The 21,502-nt window shown below is 39.2% G+C and overlaps 1 protein-coding gene across 1 annotated transcript; it reads right to left on the bottom strand.

Moving 5' to 3' along the window:
- Positions 1–1,136: 1,136 nt before the first annotated feature.
- snrnp40 (small nuclear ribonucleoprotein 40 (U5)) lies at positions 1,137–21,487 on the bottom strand. Its single transcript, XM_079829287.1, has 10 exons — positions 21,241–21,487; positions 13,598–13,727; positions 13,416–13,509; positions 12,946–13,111; positions 7,297–7,419; positions 7,087–7,207; positions 3,491–3,573; positions 1,719–1,780; positions 1,533–1,636; positions 1,137–1,400 (listed from the first exon to the last, which is right to left on the bottom strand). Exons 1-10 carry the CDS (start codon positions 21,349–21,351, stop codon positions 1,351–1,353), a joined length of 1,044 nt encoding a protein of 347 aa, XP_079685413.1. The 5' UTR covers positions 21,352–21,487; the 3' UTR covers positions 1,137–1,350.
- Between the last annotated feature and the right edge of the window lie 15 nt (positions 21,488–21,502).

Below are 21,502 nucleotides of genomic sequence, written 5' to 3' on the forward strand. Positions count from 1 at the left end.
TTGATTCGTTTTTGAAGTCCATAAAAGTGCATCTATCCATCATATAACTGCTCCACACGGCTCCGGAGGGTTAATAAATGCCTTCTGAAGCGAATCGATGCGTTTGTGTAAGAAAAATAATCCATATTTAAAACATAAGTAAATTATCTTGCTTCCACCTGATTGCCTTCCGTATTCAACTTACGGAAAAAGTGTAGTGCCTTCCAGTTACGTTTTTTTCCGATCTGATGGAAGCTAGATATTTTACTTTATGAAGTTTTAAATATGGATATTTTTCTTACACAAACGCACTGCTTCAGAAGGTCTTTATTAACACCAGCCCCCACCCTCGGCGGCGGACAGGGGTCAGCATGGGCACCCGGACTGGTCTGTAAATATATATACACACACATACATATTATGTAAACAAACTTTTTTGTTAGATGCAATTAATCGATTTGACAGCCCAAATATGTGTGTATGTATTTATATATGTGTGCGTGTGTGTTTCTTTTTGGGATTTATGAGGACACAAATTTGTATAATGACACGGGTATTATGACGTAAACATGAAATATGAGGACATTTCATAAAATTTTATTAAAAATGTACAAATGCAGAATGTTTTCTGTGATGGGTAGGTTTAGGGTTAGTGTAGGGGGATAGAATGTACAGTATAAAAACCATTACGCCTATGTAATGTCCTCACTTAGATAGTAAAACAAACCTGTGTGTGTGTGTGTGCATGTTTTCATGAAATATCAGGACACAAATGTGTATAATGACATGGGTATTACAAAGGTATTACAAAAAGAGGGTGAAATATGAGGACGTTCCCCATGTCCTCACTTTTCAAAATGCTTATAAATCACACAGGATGAGTTTTTTTTTCACAGAAAATAAACTGCAGTCTCCTGTGATGGGTAGGTTTAGGAGCAGGGGCAGTGTGTGTGTGTGTGTGTGTGTGTATATATATAATCCACACACACACACGTTTGTTTTTGTGAAATGTGAGGACATTCCATAGGCGTAATGTTTTTTATACCGTACAAACCGTATTTTCTATCCCCTTACACTGCCCCTAAACCTACCCATCACACACACACACACACACACACACACAATACTTCATAAACAAAGACAGTGCACATAATTTTGGAAACAAGTTTATTAAAAAGCATAAAAAAGCCAATGTTTTTCCATCACATCCCCTCACCCCTCCCTCCCTCCCTCCTACCCAAACTGGTCATCATAATTATCCAACCAAATAGAAATGGCAAAATTACAAATAATATCTCCTTTTCTCCCTTCTCTTCTCATTCTCACATTCAGCCACACACATAAACAGTATTCGCACACACAAACACACAGTTACTGAATCTCTCCGATGTAGAGGCGCTTATCACTGGATCCAGAGAGAACTGTGGGAGACATAAAATAATGAGTTACACATGGAGCAGAAATGGGTAGACAGTATGGGAAGAATGTGCTCGCGTTATAATTTCAGTTATATATTATATTATATTATATTATATTATAAGAAGACTTTTTACCAATGGGTTCTTCTGGATGGAAAGCCACCTCATTGACAGACCCAGCATGACCAGGCAGCTTATAAAGGATCCTACGGGACGTTGTGTCCCAAATATACACAAACCTACAACACAAACACATCACATTAACTTCACACATAATCATACTGTACAAACACTGCATAAACCACACAAAAACACCCATACCTGTCAGCAGAACCGGCTGCAATCTTACCCCCATCAGGAGACCAACAGCATCTGAGAAGATTCTAAGGCACACAAAAAAACCTCAATTACAAAAACACTTGAGCCCTGCAATATGAACTTCCAGTTCAGTCTCAGTGATGTTTATTGAAATAATTAATCGATAGTTCGCCCCTTATTAAAGGGTTAGTTCACCCAAAAATGAAAATTCTGTCATTAATTACTCACCCTCATGTCGTTCGAGACCCGTAAGACCTCCGTTCATATTCGGAACACAAATGAAGATATTTTTGTTGAAAGCTGATGGCTGAGAAAGGCCTCCATTGGCATTCAGTACACTTATACTCCCAAGACCGATAAAAGGCACTTAAAATGTCATTACAAAGTCCATCTCACCACAGTGACTCTACAATAATCTTACGATGCGACGACAATAGTTTTTGTGCGCAAAAAAAAAATCAAAATAACACCTTTATCCAGCTTGTTATTGCCTTCCGTGTGTGCCTCCACGACGCATGCGCGAGAATATGACGTAGCGCCGGGGCTCGGGATTCCATGAAATGCGCACTTTAACCCCATTTTGAGCACTACGCCGAGACCTAAAGCACGATCAATGTAGAATCCAACAGCTTAGATACGCGCGTCTTCCTCTGATTGTAAACAAATCGCTTCTGGGTCATATGTCCGAACGCCGGATCTGCGTCATATTCTCGCGCATGCGTCGTGGAGGCACACACGGAAGGCAGTAACAAGTTGGATAAAGGTGTTATTTTGATTTTTTTTGCGCACAAAAACTATTGTCGTCGCATCGTAAGATTATTGTAGAGTCACTGTGGTGAGATGGACTTTGTAACGATGTTTTGAGTGCCTTTTATCCGTCTTGGGAGTATAAGTGTACTGAATGCCAATGGAGGCCTTTCTCAGCCATCAGCTTTCAACAAAAATATCTTCATTTGTGTTCCGAATATGAACGGAGGTCTTACGGGTCTCGAACGACGTGAGGGTGAGTAATTAATGACAGAATTTTCATTTTTGGGTGAACTAACCCTTTAAGGGTGTGTTCACACTTGTAGTTCGGTTCGCTTGGTTTGGAGTGGACCAAAACTAAAAATTAGCATTTTTAACACCGTACCTAAAGGCATAGGGATATGTTCACAACCTGATTGGTCGGATTTTATTAAGCATTTTTTGTGACAGAACATTTAAAACAGTGCTGTGTGTTGGGCTAAATGTGCTTGTGTGTGTGTGTAGCTACATATAATAGTATTTGACCAGCTGAGAACTGGTGAAGAGCTTATAAAATGTGTAAAGGAGTCAAAACAGCATCAGGACCATCACACACACAAACCAAGATCTGGTGTGAGGAGACGCGGTTCTGATTCTGACGCCTGTACTGAACTGTGATGGCTAACATCACGACTATGACGAGAAAAAACAGGTCATGCTTGAGCAATCTGTCCTTTTTCGGGTCACATCTCATGACATCATGTCCCGTTTTCGTTTCGTTTCATTTCATTCGAAACGTTTGTTTGGAAGTGGACCAAGACCCATCTTTTCAGGGTTCTTGGTCCGCTGTTCACACAGAGCAATCGCACTAGGATTTGTTTTAATCAAACCAAACATGCAAAGTGTGAACACACCCTAAAAATCTAGCTTTAAAAAAAATGATAGCAGCAATCAAAGTGGAAATCACATCCTCTATTTATAAACAACAAAATAACTAAAATAAGAAAGTAATCTTTTTTGTAAATATATACAAAGAGAATTGGACTTACCTTCTCAAAGTTATGGACATTTCCCTGAAAGATCTTCACACACCTCTCCTTTGGTGCAAATGGACGGATATCCCAGACACGCACTGTTTCAGACAGAAAACATCAGCAGACGTAATGCATGTAGGCAATCAGTCATGCACACATTAGTGACAGGTACACATATACTAGGGCTATAATAAATAAAATAATAATGTGTTACATTTATATAGTGCTTTTCTAGGCACTCAAAGCACTTTACATATAGAAGGGGGGGGGGGGGGGGGGGGATCTCCTCATCCACCACTAATGTGCAGCACCACCTGGATGATGTGACGGCAGCCATATTGCGCCAGAACGCACACCACACACCAGCTGATGGTGGAGAGGAGACAGGGTGATGAAGCCAATGGGCAAATTTGGCCAGGATGCCGGGGTTACACCCCTACTCTTTATCGAAGGACATTCTGGGATTTTTAATGATCACAGAGAGTCAGGACCTCGGTTTAACGTCTCATCCGAAAGAGGGCTGACCCCGAAGGGCTGTGACGGTGGCAGTTTTTTACCACCGCAGTGGTAATGGACCAACTACCGGCGGTAGCTGGAGGGGCGGGCACACACACGTGTGTGTGTGTGTGTGTGTGTGTGTGTGTGTGTGTGTGTGTGTGTGTGTGTGTGTGTGTGTGTGTGTGTGTGTGTGTGTGTGTGTGTGTGTGTGTATATATGTGTGTATATATATATATACACTCACCTAAAGGATTATTAGGAACACCATACTAATACTGTGTTTGACCCCCTTTCGCCTTCAGAACTGCCTTAATTCTATGTGGCATTGATTCAACAAGGTGCTGAAAGCATTCTTTAGAAATGTTGGCCCATCTTGATAGGAAAGCATCTTGCAGTTGATGGAGATTTGTGGGATGCACATCCAGGGCACGAAGCTCCCGTTCCACCACATCCCAAAGATGCTCTACTGGGTTGAGATGTGAACAGTGAACTCATTGTCATGTTCTCGAAACCAATCTGAAATGATTCGAGCTTTGTGACATGGTGCATTATCCTGCTGGAAGTAGCCATCAGAGGATGGGTACATGGTGGTCATAAAGGGATGGAGATGGTCAGAAACAATGCTCAGGTAGGCCGTGGCATTTAAACGGTGCCCAATTGGCACTAAGGGGCCTAAAGTGTGCCAAGAAAACATCCCCCACACCATTACACCACCACCAGCAGCCTGCACAGTGGTAACAAGGCATGATGGGTCCATGTTCTCATTCTGTTTATGCCAAATTCTGACTCTACCATCTGAATGTCTCAACAGGAATCGAGACTCATCAGACCAGGCAACATTTTTCCAGTCTTCAACTGTCCAATTTTGGCGAGCTCGTGCAAATTGTAGCCTCTTTTTCCTATTTGTAGTGGAGATGAGTGGTACCCGGTGGGGTCTTCTGCTGTTGTAGCCCATCTGCCTCAAGGTTGTGTGTGTTGTGGCTTCACAAATGCTTTGCTGCATACCTCGGTTGTAACGAGTGGTTATTTCAGTCAAAGTTACTCTTCTATCAGCTTGAATCAGTCGGCCCATTCTCCTCTGACCTCTAGCATCAACAAGGCATTTTCGCCCACAGGACTGCCGCATACTGGATGTTTTTCCCTTTTCACACCATTCTTTGTAAACCCTAGAAATGGTTGTGCGTGAAAATCCCAGTAACTGAGCAGATTGTGAAATACTCAGACCGGCCCGTCTGGCACCAACAACCATGCCGCGCACAAAATTGCTTAAATCACCTTTCTTTCCCATTCTGACATTCAGTTTGGAGTTCAGGAGATTGTCTTGACCAGGACCACACCCCTAAATGCATTGAAGCAACTGCCATGTGATTGGTTGATTAGATAATTGCATTCATGAGAAATTGAACAGGTGTTTCTAATAATCCTTTAGGTGAGTGTATATGCCGCTTTGCGCTGAAAGGGATGTGGGACACGAGCAGGAAAGAGAGCATCACTTTTCTAATATCTTCATGTTTTCTCCAGATGTACCAGAACTGACATTTGTAGTTAAAGGTGTGAAGAACAAATTCATCTTCCACACGGTCAAGCACTTTAGGCTTTGTTTGATCATGCGCCGCGAGAGAAAGCAAAACTCAATCTCCGGCGTGTATGAAATACGCTATACACATAAACTTGACGCACCTTAATTCTAATAACAAGCACAAACTCTATTAAATAGAATTTGAAGTCAAATGTATCTGTCCTACACCGTTTTCTACTTCACCACAGTAAATGACGGGAATATACACCTAATTAAAAGCAAACAAAAGGAAGAAACGTTTATAATCCGCTGTGAGAGACGTAAATAAGGGAAATAAGAGATTCCATGTAAAGTAGAATAAAATGGAGTAAGCCTATTGTTAAATTAGAGGAAAATCGGGTGAGCAGATAGCAAAACTCAGGCAAAGCTTAAAGGGATAGTTCACCCAAAAACGAAAATGTGATGTTTTTCTGCTTACCCCTAAGGCAACCAAGATGTAGATGTCTTCGTTTCTTCAGAACACAAATGAAGATTTTTAACTCCAACCGTTGCTGTGTGTCACTCATATAATGCTTGTCAATGGGGTCTAATTCTATTAGAGTAAAAAAAACATGGACAGACAACTTCAAATTAAACCCCGCGGCTCGTGACGACACATTGATGTCTTAAGACACGAAACGATCGGTTTCTGAGAGAATCCCAACAGTATTTATGCAAATATATCACCTCATATCAGACGAACACTTCAGCTCTGCAGACTGCCATCACTTCCTGTGAGTGAGGTCAAAATTCTGGCCGGGTCATAGATATATATATGTAGATTCCTCATTCGAGCGATCCACGCCATGATCCACGCAGGCACTAATGAGGAATCTATGTATATATCTATGACCCGGCCAGAATTTTGACCTCACTCACAGGAAGTGATGGCAGTCTGCAGAGCTGAAGTGTTCGTCTGATATGAGGTGATATATTTGCATAAATACCGTTGGGTTTCTTTCAGAAACCGATCGTTTCGTGTCTTAGGACATCAATGTGTCGTCACGAGCCGCGGGTTTAATTTGAAGTCGTCTGTCCATGTTTGTTTTACTCTAATAGAATTAGACCCCACCGACAGGCATTATATGAGTGACACACAGCAACGGTTGGAGTTAAAAATCTTAATTTGTGCTCTACTGAAGAAACGAAGACACAAACATCTTGGATGCCTTAGGGGTAAGCAGAAAAACATCACATTTTCGTTTTTGGGTGAACTATCCCTTTAAATTTGGCTCACCTCACAAACAAAGCCTACCTCTCTCGTTCGGCATGAATCCATGTTTCCATGGCTGCGATGTAACATTTTCTATTATTTATTTGGTAAATAAAGCTTTGTGCTTCACTCGTGTCATAATATTCACCTAAAACAGCATTCACATACAAAAAAAAAGTGTTTTGGCCAGCCACCGCAGTGTACGAACATATACTGACCCTAAACTTTTCAATGGTAGTATGTTTTTTTTTTAGGGTGAGCATGAAATACTTCTTTCAATACCGACCTCAAACTTTTGTATGGTGGTTGTGTGTCCACACGCTCACACACATTTAAGCTTACCGCTGTTATCCATGGAGTTAGACAGCAGGTATGATCCATCGGCGCTGAGACTCAGACCGGTCACAGAGTCTCCATGACCCTGCATACTGTAAATCAGTTTGTTTTGTCTGAGATCCCACACCTGCAATGTGAAACACACATACAGACAAGAATAAATAAACACAAATATTGAGGCATAAAATCCCAGAGGAGTATTTGTTGCACACAGACCTTTATGTCGTTGTCGATGCCTCCTGAGATGATCTGGTCACTGGTGTCATTGAATGTCACACTAAGAACCTGATACGTGTTCTGGAATGTGTGAACAGAGGCTTTCTTCCTGATGTCCCACAGCTACAAAGAAGATCCAATGACACTTTTAGACCATCTGAACACTCTTAGCCTGACACACAAAGATATCATTCCTCAATGAGATATCAATTATTAAATTCTCCATGCACGGCCAGGTTGAAATCAACCATTTTTGTCTGTCTAGACATTTAATGATGAGCAACAACCTAAAGACGTATTGTAACTACATCATTGTTGTAGTATCAATATCAAACAATCATAATTCAGACACCAAACTTTATTTTATTGACTTAACATTTACCTTTTTATACTAGATAGACCATGAAAGTGGATGTTTTGACTAAAAAGGGAGATTTGGTTTGGGACACACACACCAGGTCATATTCAAACTAGGGCGTTTGAACTAAGACAAGGGGTGAGCGATCCTCCCAAATTTTCATATCACGATCTTATAACAAGCGTCATATTCCACGATCTGAATTGCCATCTTCCCAATTTTGAGATGTACTATCGAGAAAATCCAGACTGGAACAAACCTATGGAAAATAGTCATATTTTTGATAGGGCTGTCAAACAGTTAATAGCGATTAATCGCATCCAAAATAAAAGTTTGTGTTTACATAATATATGTGTGTGTACTCTGTTAATTATTATTTATATATAAATACACACACATTCATGTATATATTTAAGAAATATTTGCATGTATATACTGTATATACATTTATATAATCTATAATATATATATAAATATAAATGTTTTATATATAAAAATAATATTTTTTTCTTAAATATACATGAATGTGTGTGTATTTATATATAAATAATAATTAACAGAGTACACACACATATTATGTAAACACAAACTTTTATTTTGGATGCGATTAATCGCGATTTATCTATTGACAGCCCTAATTTTTGAGTATATCTGACCATTAAGGCGCATGCCTGAAACCCCAAGTATACTTTGCTTGTCCGTCTTGCAACGCACACGCAGAAAGCATGTGGGTCTCTTTCGCAGTTTAAAGAGGGGGTCTAACGCTATTTCATGCATTCGACTTATTTACACTGTTAAAGAGTTGGATTCTCATAGTAAACATGGCCAAATTGTAAAAAAATTAGTTGGACGTATGTCCAGAAAGTGGAAAATACTCCTTCCGGTTTCTCACAAGTTTCGGGAAGTTTTTTACGAGTATGGCCCTGTATGAAGTCATAAGGGCGGAAAATCCTTGTATGGACACTTCTCCCGGAAAAGCGCGCACACACACTCCAGCCAGAGCAAGAGCGAGAGCACACCCATCGTTCGGGTAACGCAAGTTGAGAAAGATTTTTTAACAATGTCACAAAAGAAGTGTATTGTTGGTTGTGAGGGAAAGATAACCTTGTTCAGCTTCCCAAATAACCCAGCATTGTTTTTCAAGTGCGTTTCTGGCATTTTCGGTGATGACTGTTTTATAAGCAAGGCCCGTTGGATCTTTGCAGGCGGTGAGTGAAACTGCATCAAATGTCTGTTTTGTTGGCAATCAGCCCATAAGTGCATACGATGTAAACATTACGAATGTATAGTGAATCAAAAGTTTTCCATAATGCAATGCAGTGGTTGTCTGGCTATGACCAGACCAAGCTCAATTTAAGATTGAACATTGGTCTGGGGAGTCTGCTCTGTATTTTCTACTGCACAAGAGGCGTGATAAACGAGCATAATTCAAATGACTCTGTACGCAATTGGATAGTGCTTCAACCAATCAGACCACAAGAGGCGTGATCAACAGGCAATGACCCATCGCTTCTCTATCCGTCATCGTGTTAAACCCGCCAATAGTGCGCCAGGTGGATAAGCCAGTCTGTGAATGGTTCCTGGAAAAGTGTAACAGAAGCAGTAGAAATTAATGTATAGGTTTCCAGACTGAGTTGGCGAAATCAAATCGCCGGCAGATCAGGCTGGGTTTACCCAGTCTAATGCAGTGGCGAGAAGAGAGTGGGGTGAGTGGGAGAAGTCATGTTTAACATAACGTTTCATCCCCTAACTATAGCAGATAGATAGATTCGACTGAAATACTTGTGTGTCTTAAAGGGATAGTTCACCCAAAAATTAAAATTAGCCCATGATTTACTCACCCTCAAGTCATCCGAGGTGTATATGACATTCTTCTTTCAGACCAATAAAATATGAGTTATATTAAAAATGTTCTGGCTAATCCAAGCATTATAATAGCAGTTATAGTGGCTCTGTTTTTGAAGTCCATAAAAAAATGCATCTGTCCGTCAAATAACTGCTCCACACGGTGTTAATAAAGGCCTTCTGAAGCGAATCGATGCGTTTGTGTAAGAAAAATATCCATATTTAAACATTTATTTCATTTTTTTTCTCTGGCTCTGCATCAGCCGTTCCAGCGTGATAACTTCCAGCGAACCGGCGCGATCATAGATATATATACATAGAATCCTCATTAGTGCCTGCGCGGATCGTCGAATGAGGCATCTACGTATTTATGTCTTTGATCACGGCAGTATTTTGACCTTATTCGCCGGAAGTTATAGGTCCCGTTTTTCGTGTTTTTTTGAAGCTTTGATTGTGTTTACAGTGTGCAATATAACATGTGTTCATGTTTCATGTGTAAAAAAACACAGTATTTTTCACACAATTTACTTATCTGTATACCGCTGTTTTCACTGTCCTCAAAACGGCCTGAGAATTTCCTCGTTCTATGAAGTCCCTCCTTCAGAAATACGTAACGAGTTCTGATTGTGCCAGCGGTTCCCGTGTTGTGATTCGACAGCAGCTTAGGGCACGTTGCCCGGGAAGGTCACGCCTCTTACCATAACGGGGAGATGAACGCGCTCAAACTACAGCCCCTGAAGGCCAAACAAAGGTGATTTGACTCCGGGATGAAAATAACAGCGTCTGAACGACATGGCGACAAACGCAACCGAAACGAACCGAACGCAACACTTCCTCTTCTCCACGAGGGAGCAACAAGACCACGCCCCCTTTTTCGCGTATTCTTGTGGGCGGAGGTTAGTCGACAAACTGCTCTACTGACGTAATTAATGCAGGATGTACAGAGATGTAGTACAAACCAGCCGTTCGCTGTAGGCTTTGAAAGGGAACTTCTGTCAAATAAAAAAATCTCGCTTGGCATTGAACTTTGAGCTTTATAATTTTACAGGTATTATTTATGCTCTAACCGCAACATTACACACTGACTAAAGTTTGAAAAATGGGATCACGAAGAACAGGACCTTTAAGGCGCTGGGAATACTAGATGACATTTGTCTGATAAGAGGTAAAAAAATTACAAATACTGTTCGGTTAGTTGGGAAAAAAATACTATGATAGTCAATGGTTGCTCTCTCTGCTTACTTACAGACATTCTTCTAAATATCTTCTTTTGTGTTCAGCAGAACAAAGAAACTCATACAGGTTTGGAAAAACTTGAGGGTGAGTAAATGAAGACAGAATTTATTTTTGGGTGAACAATCCCTTTAAGACATCAATGTGTTGCCACGAGCCGCATGGTTTAATAAGAATTCATATGTGTATGTGTTTTTACTCTCATTGCTCTCATACTCTAAAATATCCCCATTGACATCATTATACGACTATCCCACTGCAACGGTTGGAGTTAAAAATCTTAATTTGTGTTCTACTGAAGAAACAAAGACACCTACATCTTGGATGCCTGAGGGTAAGCAGATACACATAAAAATGTAGTTTTTGGGTGAACTATCCCTTTAATGGTCCAGTGGTAAAGCTTTTGTCCGGCGAGCGTGTCTGAGGTTCAGTTCTGGGTTGTTATCCACCATCGAAAGAGTCAGTACAGCTTATCTGTCTTTTATAAATCTAATAAAACTAAATACTTTTTTGAGATATGATGGATGCAATACTACTCTGCAAGTACTCAAGATTAACATGAGACTGGCAGAAACTGTGTGTTACCCCCCCTTTAAGACATAACTGACTGTCTATGTAAATACTCACCAAGATGGACATTTTGACATATTTTGTGTATATTTGACCGTTTATGCGTGCGCCTGAAAACACAAGTATACTTTGCTCGTCCGTCTCTCTTTCACAGTTTAACGCGCTTTTAATAACTCTTTTTAAAATAAAGCATGTCCCACATTTTCCAACAGTCACATCAAATGAGTTTAGGCTTTAAGGAGGGGCGAAAGCACACCACTTTAAAGGAAAGGAATGATCCCTTTAACTACATTATCGCATTTTCATAATCTCTAGAACCTGAAATTGAACCCGAAACTAACATTTGATTCATTGCACAGCTCTACTGCTGTTGAATTGTTTTGCACGCATGAAAGACACATGATAGAGACACATGATATAAATCATGCCATCTAGTAGGCAGTCACTGCTGTATTTTATCATTATTACGAGGACATAAAAGATCATAATCTCTACGATTTGCTTGAAAAGTATATCGTGGATGTCTTCAAGATCGATCACGATATAAAATCGTCAGATTGCCTACCCCTAACTAGGTCATATTCACGATATCCTGGGACAGATTGAAAATGTATTGAAGTTTTGTTGTTTAAGGGCGCTTTCACACCTGCCTTGTTTGGTCCGGATTTTCAGACTTTTCAGTTTGGTCCGAATCAAAATTGCAGGTGTGAAACTTTCCCCGTACCACAGTCCGGACCAAACAGACGAAATTTGGTCTGACGAAAAGAGGTCGTCTCGGTCCGGATCAAACTGAACAAAGGTTCGGTTCGTTTCTAGTGTGAAAGCATTTTCTGTATGGTTCGTACTTTCAGACCATTTACAGGAAGCTCCTGTTTATGTTTAAATATTATAATGTTATTTTTAAATTTCATCTAGGCTACATTGATTATGAAAAGATGCGCAATATGAGACAGGAGACAGAAGGTCAGAAATGATTTTGAAAGAAATTTTGTATGATTTTGCTTAGAAAGCCTTTCTTTAATGTGAATTTCGTTTTGTATAAATTGTATCTAAATTTTAATCAACGTTTAATCAGATAATTCCTGGATTTAATAAATAAGAAGCAAATAGTCTATAGCAGACAATAATCGCGGGAGCGATCACATGCTTTGCACATGAACTGGAGCGCATCTCAAATAAACCCAAACTCAGCAGCTACTTGTCTCACAAACATGAGAAATGTGTGTATATAAAGCTTGAAATGTCCACTTTTAAACGTAACGAAAAGAAAATAGTCAAGCAATGCGCACGGTTCAATAGTGGCAATGATATGCGTCCGTTCATTCATTCTTGTCAAAGACGCTGATGTCAGACGGACGTCCGTTTACAAACCAATCAATGTCCAGATGCCGCCCACATAGATGATGACGACCGGACGCAAGTGTGTCATGTAAAGTTCTTTAGTGCGCTCACATAATTGCAATGTGAAACCAAACCAAAACTAATTGAATGTATAAAAATGTTTCAAAACATGAACTTTGGTTCGGACCTTGGTGCAGACTTTCAGGTGTGAAAACGCCCTCAGACTCATAAGGTCGAGACATGCCACAGACTTCTAGTGGGTTTCCAGTCTAGACTTGAGGGTTGAATGGTGTCATGTTTACCTTTACAGTTCCATCATCACTTCCCGTGCAGGCCAGCTGTGGGCCGCGGCGCGCCGGAAAACATGAGTTCACAAAGGACGTGTGACCTTTCAGACGCTTCACACGCTCCCCTGTCTCACTGTCCCACACGCATACAGTCTTGTCCGTGCTGGCTGAGAACAGCAGACTGGAAGACACAAACACACACTTAGTCTGTGATACCTACTGTAGTATGCAAGTGTAAAATGGCAGTGTACACTCTTAAGAATAAAGGTTCTTTAGTGGCATCTTTGGTTCCATGAGGAACCTTTGGAATATTTTGATTGCACAAAAGGATCTTTAGATTTGTATTAAGAAAAAAAATGGTTATTTTAAGAACTGTTCACTGAAAGGTTCTTTCCGTAACCAAAAATGGTTCTTTTATAGCTTATTTTTAAAAGTGTAACTGCTAAAGGAAGCTTTTTAGAATATGATGTGTTAGACAAACGCACCTGCCGTCCGTATTATAATGAAGCTCCATCACAGCTCCAGTGTGGCCTTTAAGCGTGGCGTAATTCTCACATTCTCCATAGACATTCCACATCACTACAAGAACATCAGACATAATCAACAAAAGCAGATCAATACATCATAAGCTACACATCAATATATATACACATCATATAATACTCACAGATGAGGCGGTCATATCCAGAAGAGGCTAGTGTGGCTCCATTGGGGTGAAACTTGCAGCAGTAAACTTCACCTTCATGACCGGAGAGCAGCATTATGGGAGCCTGCAGACTGGAGCTGCGTGGGGGGCCCTGACATGAACACACATTGTTGTTTATGCAGGTGCGGTTATAAATACTCAAGGATGATGAAGCCCACTATCCTCTGACTGCAGAAGGAAATCTGTATTGAACTAACTTTTCAAGTGAACGAATCCTTCTCGATCGCTTTCATGCACTTCAAAAAGGAGAGACTACAGTGAACGTATATGTCTGTTCTTTATTGTTGTTATTTGTGAGGAAAGTGTGTATGATGCTTAATAAGGCTGCACGAGTAGTCAAAATTTCTAAATCAAACCGAAATCGCGATTATGAGATCACAAAGGCTGCGATTTGCAATGCACAGCGCGTTATGAAGAAACATCTTTCCTAAATTTAGTTTAGTGCTCCGTGTGCTCACTACATCCTATTTGGAATAAATAAAGGAAAAATAATACATGTCTCTAAAGAAATGTATATGATAATCTGTATGTTTTTCTGTAGTGTTCAGCAGTTTTTTCCCCCCACAGTGGATGCATAAGAGGCTCATATTTCATATTAAAGCTACACTGTGTAACTTTTTTTGTCTGTTCTTAGCTAAAAACACTTAGTTCTTTCAAAAATATATGTGCTCATTAATGTATATTTACTTCTTTCAAGTAATAAAGTATTCTCGTAAGTTTATAATATGCCATTGAAAATACATAAGGTAATGGGATCTAACGGTGGTCGCCATGTTGCCCCTCCATCTTGAAAGTACATTAGCCAAAGAGGGACATACCCGTAAATTCAAGCTTCGCCTTTCGCGTTGTTTTAATACTGATGGCACTGTACAAAATTCTCTGCCGCATGTGCGCGTCAACTTGTTCAGACTTGTCTGGTGCATGTGCAGATAGTTTTCATCTCAGCAGCTCCAGTAACAGAGTTATACGGAGTTTTCCTGGCTTGTTTATTCCTCAAAAGTCTGTTTTTCCTTGTGTGGTATTTCTGTGCGTTAATAACTCCGTAAGTAATAATCGTTATTGTCATTGTAGATGTGTTTCAGAGTGTGTCATCGCGTAATTCAGTTGATGTCACCTCAGAAGTATTTTTGTGTCAACATACAATAGCATAATGCTCACCTATTTGAATAATCATTCAGTTATTTTGTTATCAACAATGTTTATTCGTTTATAGAAAATATTTGCTTGTAATGTATGTTGATGGAAATATGTATCAGGTCTGATCGGCATAGTAACAATTGTTATACAGAGCGCACTGCAGTGCTAACGTTAAAGTGGCGCACACACTTTTGTAATCCGACACCGCTTGTTAGCAGCAGCAGCGGCAGCTCCGCTCCTTTTAATGCAGCTGCATTTAGCGCCTATATATGGTACAATAAGCTCTGGTTTACGGTTACATTATACAAATGTAACTTATAAGTAGTTATACAGTTCTTAACTGTGTATGTATATTTACCATCCTTATTTGTTATCTCACAGAAACCACATTTATGTACATATCCACGCAAACCTGTTTATGCCTTGCAATTGGATGACTGAATAAACATTACTATCATCAAAGTTCACTCTGGATTAGCTGCAGTTCTTTCTAGCCGAATAATTAGGCCAGTTGAGTTCCAACCATCCCACTGCGCACAGAATATCCCACAGGCACCGTGTCGAATGTGGACGAGGTCGAACTGGAAGCCATATTAATCTTGGACTAAATCGGCCACCGTAGGAGTTAAAACGAAATCGGAATTGAACAGAACAGAAACTAAAATTCACTGGATGGTCATATACAAGTTCACCACTAGATGGGGGAAAATATCACACAGTGTAGCTTTAAAGACATGGACTTGCTTTTGATTTTGCATACCTCCTGACAAAATTCAAGACATTATTTTAATCATAATAATTAGGGATGCTCCGATCGATCGGCCGATAATCATATTTTATGACTCGATCGGTACTCACTAACTTGGCCGATCTCACAAATCGATCGCAATTTGATGACGTCATTGCGTGAGGGCGTACATGACGCCTGGGGTAGTAGCAAATATTCAAACGAGAGCTTTGAAGGCCGAAGGGTTCCATGTAAACAGCAGTTGAACACGGGTCAGTCGGTCCTATGGGATGGGAAAAACGCCGGAAGTATTGATATACAGTAGTTTGATACGAACGCATCTGAAAAAATAGCGGAATACGCAGAGTGAGCTGATGCAGGGAAAGTGCATGATACAATTTGTCCTAAACATGACACAAGGGCTTTAAAATAACTGGTAAGATATTGTTAACACGTATAGTTTAAAGCAGCTTGCCCTGTCAGATGCTCAGAGAGATAAAGTTAGGCTACTTGTGCTGACAGACAGATAAATACTTGTGGTGTTTAATGCGTTTGAAATGTGGTGCTTTCCTCAGTGCATATATTTCACAGGGATTTTCTCCATTTGAAAATGTTAGAAAGTCATGCAAATATGTCCTTTTTGCTGTCAGGAGACGACGAGCCTTCTGCATGTGAATCTCCGCTAAAATACAGACTTCCGTGAGCGCATCAACGCCAAACAGACAGAGCGCAATAGAACGCAATAATTCTGACTAAAATATACATATTTCTAAAATATTTGATGTTGGACAATAAATGTGCCATATGTAGAATTTTAAACCTACAAGTATGTATATTTTTATGAAAGTGACCATTATAATTGGGTAATCAAATATAGGCTAATATGCTTTTGTTTTTATTTTCATTTTTAGTTCAGTGAATTAAAAAACAAAATGATTAATACATGCCTACAGTACATTTACTGTATTTGTTTATAGCCTTCAATATCAACATTGTTTTTAGGACATCATTGGGCAGGATGTGAAATAAAATTATTATTAAAATAAATACAGATTTTTTTTTTTATCCAAATAGAAAAACTTAGAAAATACAGCCCTATTAAGTTACTCTAAGTTTTTCTATTAGGATAAAAAAAATCGATTTACTTAAAGTATCCTGATATGCATAGTGTTATGCAGAAACCCCATTTAAAAGGCATTTTAAAAAAGTTCACTGTATAATTAATCATTTTTGTGATTATTTAGTACCCTGTTAAAACAATAGTTACATTACATTACATAATTATCATAAAAATATAATAAAGGCAACATCTATAGTTTTTTTTTTTTTTTATCTGAAAAATAAAAAGGTTAACAGTGATCAGAAAGTTTACAAATCAGTGAAGCATTGGAATCGGCCGATCACCATGACAAGAAATCGGTACTCGGTATCGGCAGCAAAAATCCTGATCGGAGCATCCCTAACTGTGCGTTCACACCGCCGCCGGCGAGAGCGTCAAACTTTGCTCTGGCCGCCCTGCCATCGACGCTGTAGAAGATTCGTGGACGCGCTGCCGCTCTGACGTAGATCGAATGCTTGGTCTTTTTTGAAACAGCATTTAAAGGGGCTGCAAAGCAAACAATCATGTTGATCGGTATTTGTGCTGACTGACCACAAGTAGGGTATAACCGTATAATATAACCTCATGAAATCATTTAAATGTGAAAGTTAAAAAAAGCAGATCGATGGAAAGAACTTAACAAATATAGTTACATGTTTGCTAACGAAATAAACCAATTAAAAGCCATTTGTGTGGTGTATAAATAATGTTGCGCATCTTCTTATCAAACCCGCCGCACCAGCAGTGATCAACCTCTCTCTATTTTGCTTGGGAACTAATGTGGTCTGAACCAAAGTTTACAGCGCTGCGTTCTCTAGAATCATCTCAAGCGGAGCACTTCTACATTCCCATTGGTTGCCGCCGGCTGCCGCCGAAGCGTGTCGTAGCTCATTACCATAAAGTTGACCTGATCCCAACTCTCCTCAACGCCCAAATCGTCCAAGACGCGCCGCGCCGCTCTCGCCGGAGCTCGCCGCCGGGCTCCCATTGAGAATGAATGACTTCCGGCCACTTTGACGCTCTCGCCGGCGGCGGTGTGAACGCACAGTAATAATAATATAATGCAAGTTTAGCCTGGATGCCAGCCGAACTTAGCTCCGCCCACAACATTTGAGGTCGGGAAGTTTGGTCTGGACTTGATCTGTTGTGGAGCAACTATGCTTGAACCAGAGCTGTTCGGACCAATGAAATTGTCAAGGCGGGATTTATACAGTGATGGACAGATGATAAAAAGTAACGTAATCATTCACATCACCAAAGAGCGATTGGGTTGAATTGGTTTACTAAACGGAGAACTTGTTCGTATATGCGTTCACCTTTACTATTTTCCTCAAAAACGATGATCATGTTGGGAAGTACTCCGTGTATCCTTACATTCTTTTAACAACACCGGCAAAGATCGTTTAGACTCATCATCTTCTTCTTCTACTACATCCAGCGTGCGTGCAGGGGAGTTCTGTTGACAACTGTGCGTCGACATCAGGCTAAAGCAAGTTCAGTTCAGAAGAATAATTAGTTTCACTGTTGAAACATCGACTGACCTTACTTCACCCATATTACAACTTTGAATTTCGGTCATGTGTTGACAGGGCTTCATCCGTTTAGCATTCAAAGTTGTTTCACTGTTGAAACATCAACTGACCTTACTTCAACAATTTCGAAGGTCGGTCATGTGCCGGCTGGGAATTCTTCTGAACTGTACGTGCATTAAAATCATACACTTTAACATTGAATTAATGTTAAATGCACTATTGTTTTGTATATACTCTACATACAGTGTTTGATGCAATTACATTAGAAGTAACCAGGGGCGCCGCTAGCAATTTTGGGCCCTATGAAAGAATATGGTGTTGGGCCGCCTACCGCACCATAGCTATCCAAAATCTTTGTCTGGAATTTAATAATACTGACCAATTAAGCTCCGCTCGCTCAATCCAGAATGCCCCAATTGGTCGATGAAACATTGATTAAAATAAAGATACAATTTATACAAAATGAAATTTACTTTAAAAGAAAGGCTTTCTACAAAATAAAACTTAATGAAGTGGTCACAATCAAGTCTGACCCACTCCATGTGTCCTGGCATTGCACATCTTATGATGTGTCCTTTCTCACTCATGCTGTTCACTTTTCATAATCAACATTGACAGATTGACTACACAGATAGACATAAAAAATTACATTATAATATTTAAACATAAATATAAAACGAAATACTAGGGCTGTCAAAAGATTAATCACGATTAATCGCATCCAAAATAAAAATTTGTGTTTACATAATATATGCGTGTGTACTCTGTTAATTATTATTTATATATAAATACACTAGGGGTGTAACGGTACACGTATTCGTATTGAACCGTTTCGGTACAGGGCTTCCGCTACGGTGCACGCGTGTACCGAACGGTTATGAATGTAATGTTTAACAGTTAACAGTCGGCTTGTTGTAAGCGCGGAACACACTTCAATCCGAGTTCCCACACGAACACATTAAGTATTCAGTCCATATTATCATGAAATTCAAACTATAAATGACGTTTTGATGCTCTTTAATGTGCGTGACTGATCAGAGATCACTAAACACAGTTCAAGTGGCCGCGCGGCCAAGTGTAATCGCTCAATCAGTGTTTCAACTGCGGAAAGATGTCAATATAACTGCTTGTGAACTAAACAATGTCATGTAGCATCACATTTACCTCAGGCAGTCATTCAGTGTCCACAGAATTTTATTCACTAGAGAAATCAACTCTTTCGCTAAATATATGCTCTATATTAGCCGTTATATTCATTATATTATACTTAACCTGTTAGTGATGTCTTGATTATTTCATGCATGTTAAATAAACCTGTCATGAAAATGACAGACACTGTATATAAATTATTATATTTCAACAACGATTTGGAGAAAAAAACTATTTTATAATTAGATTTAGAAGTTAATGCAAAAACTGCCTTATGTGAAGTTTACATATTTGCACACAATGTGTTATTTGAGTGTTGATTATTATACCTAAAAATAAATAGCAACTGAATTTAGGCTAATAGTTTGGGCTCTGTTGTGAACCTTTAATATTAATGTACAAGTAAGGGCTCCCTATATAATTTACAGAAATATCTTAAATAAACTTTTAGATATAATTTAATTCATTCAAGGACACTTTTTTCTCCAGTAAACCACTGTTAAATATAAAAAAATAAACAAAAAGCAATTTTGTAAATCTGCTGTACCGAACTCGTACCGAACCGTGACTTCAAAACCGAGGTACGTACCGAACCGTCAGTTTTGTGTACCGTTACACCCCTAAAATACACACACATTCATGTATATATTTAAGAAATATTTGCATGTATATACATTTATATAATCTATAATATATATAAATATAAATGTTTTATATATAAAAAATAATATTTTTTCTTAAATATATACATGCTTGTGTGTGTGTTTATATATATAAATAATAATTAACGGAGTACACACACATATATTATGTAAACACAAACTTTTATTTTGGATGCGATTAATCGCGATTAATCTTTTGACAGTCCTAATAAATACATTTTATTATTCATTTTCTCTTACAGTACAGAGAAATTTCATGTCGGAGTTGGATTTGAGCAAATGTTGTTTTACCCATGAGCGTGAGTGGTTTGTGAGTGGAGCGTTTTGCTGGAAATAAGCCATCATTTTGTTATATTTGCAAATCTTTGGCAGATTATACATTTATAATTTCTATTACATTACTACTAGTACTATTACTACTAATAAAATCAATCTCTGGGGGCCCCAAAAGTGCATGGGCCCTTAGAATCGTCCTAACTTTCCCCCCCTTAGCGGCGCCCCTGGAAGTAACTGCAATCAAATTACAAAACAAATAAGAATAATCCCTTTACTTTTTCAAGGGAAAAGTAATGAAATTACAGTAATTACTTAGTAATGCATTACACCCAACACTGATAATATGCGTTTTTGAAAGAATCAATTGAGAATGACTAGACTCGCTCATAATACTTGTCAGTCATCATAACGTCCAGTTATATCGTGGTGAGAGATGTAGAAGTGTATAAAATGAAAATATTCAGTGTGAGACCCTTTCACTTTTATGGGAAAACTTTTTTGGCTTCACAGAATACCCTAAAGTAAAGAGATAAAAGTGCTTTTATTTAATTAGTTTACTCTAAATTTTACATTCATGAATGGGTTTGTTGAGTGAAGTAAGGCTGTACATAGACAATATTAGAGACTCTTTGAATAAGAAATTCTATAAATACTTTAAACGTCTATGAGCTTGACAAAGTAGGCTATTTATTTGACACTTTTATACACACTTATATTATTACAACCCCTGGAACTTTTTCTTTCTTTCTGTAGAAGTTATTTTTGTTTGCATTACTGTTTGATATTTTCACTTGAGCGAAAGTAAATGTATAACGTCGATGTAACAGTTACATTACCGTAACGATGTAAACGTTACATTACCGTGACAACGTAACCTGCGGAATGATTCACTGAAGGTGAATAGATTCAAAAGATTCGAGTCAGCGGGATGAATCAAAGCCCCACTACTACAACACAGGCAGCATACACACATTTATGAGCAACAGCTAGTGTTTGTAATCTAACATAGCTCTCGGTTTTACCATAGCAGAGAGTTGTTGGTTCTGCGCCGCGGCCACCAGCTCCGTCCGGGGCCTCTTCACACCGGCGGGGACGAGGGCCATCTCAGCACCGCGCTTCTTCTGTTCGATCATTGTTGTGAAAAATACCCGACGATAAATAAAAACGCTTCAAAACTAACAGCTTTTTTCAAATGAATGCGCTTTCCGAGCCACCATCGAGCAACACACGTTCGACCAGCAAAACACATCCGCTAACACGAAGCCTCCTGATTGGCTGGCTCAC

Source organism: Gobio gobio (assembly GCF_949357685.1).
Source record: "Gobio gobio genome assembly, chromosome: 11".
Taxonomy (NCBI): Eukaryota; Metazoa; Chordata; class Actinopteri; order Cypriniformes; family Gobionidae; genus Gobio; species Gobio gobio.